The sequence below is a fragment of the Limulus polyphemus genome, unplaced genomic scaffold (assembly GCF_000517525.1).
Source record: "Limulus polyphemus unplaced genomic scaffold, Limulus_polyphemus-2.1.2 Scaffold78, whole genome shotgun sequence".
NCBI classification, from domain to species: domain Eukaryota; kingdom Metazoa; phylum Arthropoda; class Merostomata; order Xiphosura; family Limulidae; genus Limulus; species Limulus polyphemus.
Genome location: NW_013665688.1, coordinates 3,029 through 7,864, shown reverse-complemented (window position 1 = coordinate 7,864; position 4,836 = coordinate 3,029). Strand labels below are relative to the sequence as shown.

Genomic DNA, 4,836 nt, shown 5'->3' with positions numbered 1-4,836 from the left:
TTTATATATATATATATATATAAAATTACAAAGCCAATATAATATGCAAACAAGCATAGCTCTCTGTCACACACAACTCCACACATACAAACACACTTAAAAAAAATTATATATTCTACTCTAAATTGGCAAATTGCTGTCTCCCAAAATATGGACTTCCCACATGTAGTGATATCAGAAGTGTTATAAAGTTGGTAATTTTGGGGTAGCCTCTCACATGGTTTGTTAGTAGAAACATAATAATAACACTAATAATTTTTACAAATAAAAATTATAATGCTAATGATGTTGAAATTGGAATAGCATCACTGAGTTTGGTACATCTTGAAATGTTACAAAAGTGCCTTATGAAAACATTTTTATATGTACGAGCTTACAATTTAATTATCGAAGAATTAAATTTTTAATTTCAGAAATGTCATTTACAGTAATATATAAAAACTTTTCCTCCTCTATTTGTTGTTTGAAATCATTTGTACTTAACAGCTGATGCTTGAGAACCAAAGTTACTAACATTAACTTACTGCTACTGACATAACTATAAAATTACTGAAACAGATGCCAACAGTATGACACTCAACACATTTGGAATGTAAAGGTTGTCATAGATGACTGGTTAAGAACTCTGAATAGTGGGCAAGTGACAGAAGAGTGGAAGTTGGATAATGTTGCTCCTTTTTTTCAAGGGAGATGATAAAAACTGCACGGGTAATTATAGGCCTATTGGTCTTACATCAGTGGTGGGAAAAGTTTTTGAAAGTCTAATAAAATATGCTTTGCAAAGTCATTTAACAAAGTTTAACCCTATGAGCACAGTTGGGGTCAAAGTGCACATGCTATGACCTTTCACAGAGTACCATTCATCACGGTATTATGCATTTGATAGTTATAAACTATTCATTTTAACCTACATTGCTGATTTATCAACAATATGTAGTAGAGGAAAGTAGATACTGTACAGACTGTTGATATGCATTTGGGAGGCCCTAGAGGTAGTGAAAGTGCAATATGCAAATTGTACAATGGACAAAATTATTTTTATTCTCCATGTGAACATTACTCTGCACTCCAACTTGTCAAAGTCTAAGTTAGACTGACACTGATGTCATCAAATCACAGAGATATCTTCTGTAACACATCTGATTTTTTGTGCACAACAGACTTGTACATTTTATTAAAAGCTTGTGACATCTTGTGTAGATACATGTAATAAATTGGAAATTACAGTCAACATTCCTTCTCCATAATGAGTTTAGTCCATTAAAGCAGCCCTGTGCACATTTGAGTAAATTTTTTGTTGGACAGTCAATATTGGTCTACTAGGGAAAAAATCTTGCATTATTAATATTTTAATATTCTTTGAAGAGATTATGTTTTATGTCGATGACGGTAAGGGTGTGGATTTGGTGTATCTGGATTTTCAGAAAGAATTTCACAAGGTGCCACATAAAAGGCTTGTTAAAAAATTAGCTCTATAGGTGTGAATATAAGTTGGCATAAGAGATAGAAAAATGACTTGATAGAAGAAAACATGGGGTTGTTATAAATAGAGTTCAGTCAAATTGGATTAACATCACAGATAGAGTACCTTAGGGTTCAATGTTAAGACTTTTACTTTTTTTTATTTTGATCAATAACATAGATAAAGATATGGCTAATAAAATATCTAAATTTGCTCTTGATATTAAGACCTTGCATACTTATTCTGCTGCTTTACAAAAAGATTTAGATCATTTGGTGAGTTGGGCAAATAAACAGCAGATAGCCTTTAATTATAATAAATGCAGGTAATGCATATGCATTATCGTTATTTGAATTATAAGTGTAATTTTGATTAAATTAACTTTAACAGAGTTATGGAAAAAAATAACCTTAGAGTCTGATTAATCAGTCTGGTTATCCAAGCAGTGTGTTGTTACTAATGGCAGAACAAATAGGATTTAAGTTACATCAACAAAAATATTGAATAAAAGTCTAAAGAGGTTATATTTTCATTGTATAGGTCACTGATTAGGCCAGTAGTTTCCAAACTGTGTTTTGCAACAGGTTGCTATGGGGTATCAAAAGAGTTTCACCAAATGAAAAATAATTAAAAGATAAAAAAAAATTCAACAGAAAGATATTGCATGTGGCAGCAGGGGTTTTATGCAAATCAAGGTATGTGTAAAAAGTTTGGGTTAAGAATTAAGTGAACCAAATTTGGTGTTCTGTGTTACGTCTCAGGCTCCTTACCTTAGAAATGTAACCGAATTGTTGAAAAGGATTCAAAGGAGAGATACTAGAATGCTATCTAGGAGAGAAATATTGTCATATGAGAACAGGTTAAGATCTTTGAAATTGTTTTGTTGTTTTTTTTTTGAAAACAAAAGTTATAGGAGATGTGATTGAGGTATTTAAAACTGGTAAGGAAATTGATAGTGTTGATGTGTATCTTATTTTTGCATAGTTAACAGTAAAACTAGTAGAGCTAGAGAACAAACATATAAATTTTGTTGGGGTAGGAGTAATTTTCTAGTGAGACAGGTTTATTTTTCTAACACAGTAGTTAGCTTTTGGAATTGATTACCTTCAGACGTGGTAGATGCAGTTAATTTAAGATAGTTCAAGGGAAGGCTTGAAAAATATATTTGAATGATGAGGGGGTGGCTTTGAATTTTTTAGTTTAGTGAATTGGATGACCTAAATGGATGAACAGGTTCCTTGTAGTCCTTAAATTCTATGTTTATGTATTGTATGTTAGAGAATGAATGGTTATACGGTGTGATGCAAAAGTCATGCACAACTATGATATTTCTAAGTCCTGCCCTTACAGCTGCTTGAAATGTGCATCACTGATATCACAATGCAGTCATTCCTTTGCTCAGGTTGGAGTTTGTATTTTGTTGCATCTGCAGAGTTAAAGTCTAACAGGATGTTTTGACTCTCTTCTTCAAATCTTTCAAGTTATTTGGATGTATACTGTGAAGCATTCACCAAGATTTGATGCATCCCTCCCCCCTAAAAAGAGTATAATGGTGTAAAAATCAAAAGACTGTGCAAGATCTCAACATAACAGGATCATTTCTATGGAAATACATTCTTACAAGGTTAAAGACATCCCATTCAATTACTGTAAAAAAAAGAAACAAAAGATAATGAAATGCAAACAAGAATTTTAGAAAATGACAATAAAGCAAATGATTAGTTACTGTTAGTTTCTTTAATATTTTTTAACCTCAAAAAAATAAAAAAAGAATGAAAAAGAACCAAGATTTAGTTCTAATTTAACATGTGAAATTATGTTTACTATCAAAATTTAATATCAAAAATAGATTATTTCCAACTTTTAGACTTGCAGGAATATTGAGCTAGTATTGTACATATATAAGTAGACTGTTTGAAATGACAGCTACTATTGTCCATGAGTTTAAAATTTCCTCTAAAAGTGAAAAAATATACTTGAAACTGCTAGTCTATCATATGCAATCAAAGATTATTTTCCTGTTTCTCAATGTGAAAAATACAAATTTGAAGGCTACAATGTGAGAGTTAAAGGAGCCCAGTTATTTTTCCATTTTTCTTATTTTTGTATCTTTATTGTCACATTTGTTTCACAAGAAATTTAGGTATGTTGAATTTTTACCTTGTTTGTAATTATTGATTTGTGTGTGTCTTTGACAAGGTGCTTCAGGGTTTTTATACTTTTCAACATTGCACATACTCCACCTGAAATTCATATTTTCTTTGGTTTTATAGAATGGAACACTCACCTATTGTTCTTTTGTAATTAAATTCTTCTAGATGTTCATTTATATCTTTTACTGCTTTTTTACGTGCTTTTTGGAACAATGATTTCAGAAGATCTTCCTTCTCTATGTGGTTTAGTAGAACATCATCTGTATTCCAAAGTACAATTAATGCAAATAAAGCCATAACTACAAAATTATTCTTCAACTATTGAAATAATATAGATAACTTTTGCAAGATTAAAACAGTTTTAAATTATCTACAGTATATTAAAAAAATTGACTTAAAATTGATTTATCATCCAATTAAAGCAGTAAATACAATAAATAATTTTTCTGGATTTTTACTCACCTATTTTCAGATTATACAAATAACAAAAACATTTAGGTATGGCTAATAAAAGTAATATCTATAAAATGTGTCAACAAGCACAATTTTTTTTTAATACAAATGTGACAAACTTAGTTAGCTAAATCACTACTGAATAGATTTTAAAGTATTAAATGGCTTTAATACTTTAACAAAACACCTTTCATTACTTTTTGTACCTTTGTAGAATTTGTTTGAATATTGAGTGGTTATCAGTTGGAAAATAAATAAAAATTTAGCGTATAAACTTACTACAATTGAATCAAATAAAATAACTTAAAAAGAACAATATTATTTTATCACAAAATCCTAAAACTTACCTATATCATGCAGTATACTTTCATCAACATTTTTAACCTTCATTGGCTAACCAAAAGAGAAAAATTTGATGAGACACTTAACACGTAAATCATTACATGCAAGTATAAATCACCAGAACAGCTTCAAAATAAAAGCATTGTGTATATTTCAATAGTTCCCATATTATGCAACTAGTCTTAAAAAAATATATACAAAATATTTCCAAAAAATCATACTCAAAAAAGCAAGTATAGTTAGAGGTATAACTTCTATCATATCTGATCTTCCATATAAAATAAATAGTGTTATTTAGTAATGCTAGTTGGAAAGTTTTCAATATCAACTTCTCTCTACCTTATAGCCTTCGACGATAAATACTTAACTTATTTTTGATAGATTGTTTAGGAAGAGTATTCATGGACCTGAAGATGGAAGACTTTC

At 29.8% G+C, this 4,836-nt stretch overlaps 1 protein-coding gene across 1 annotated transcript in view; it reads right to left on the bottom strand.

Moving 5' to 3' along the window:
* LOC106467286 (rho guanine nucleotide exchange factor 11-like) overlaps positions 1–4,458 on the bottom strand; it is a 164,225-nt gene extending 159,767 nt beyond the window's left edge. Inside the window, exons 1-2 of the mRNA XM_013927625.2 lie at positions 4,416–4,458; positions 3,750–3,875 (exon numbers count right to left, since the gene is read on the bottom strand). Coding sequence (XP_013783079.1) covers positions 3,750–3,875; positions 4,416–4,458 — 169 coding nt within the window. The remainder of the gene's footprint in view (positions 1–3,749; positions 3,876–4,415) is intronic.
* Between the last annotated feature and the right edge of the window lie 378 nt (positions 4,459–4,836).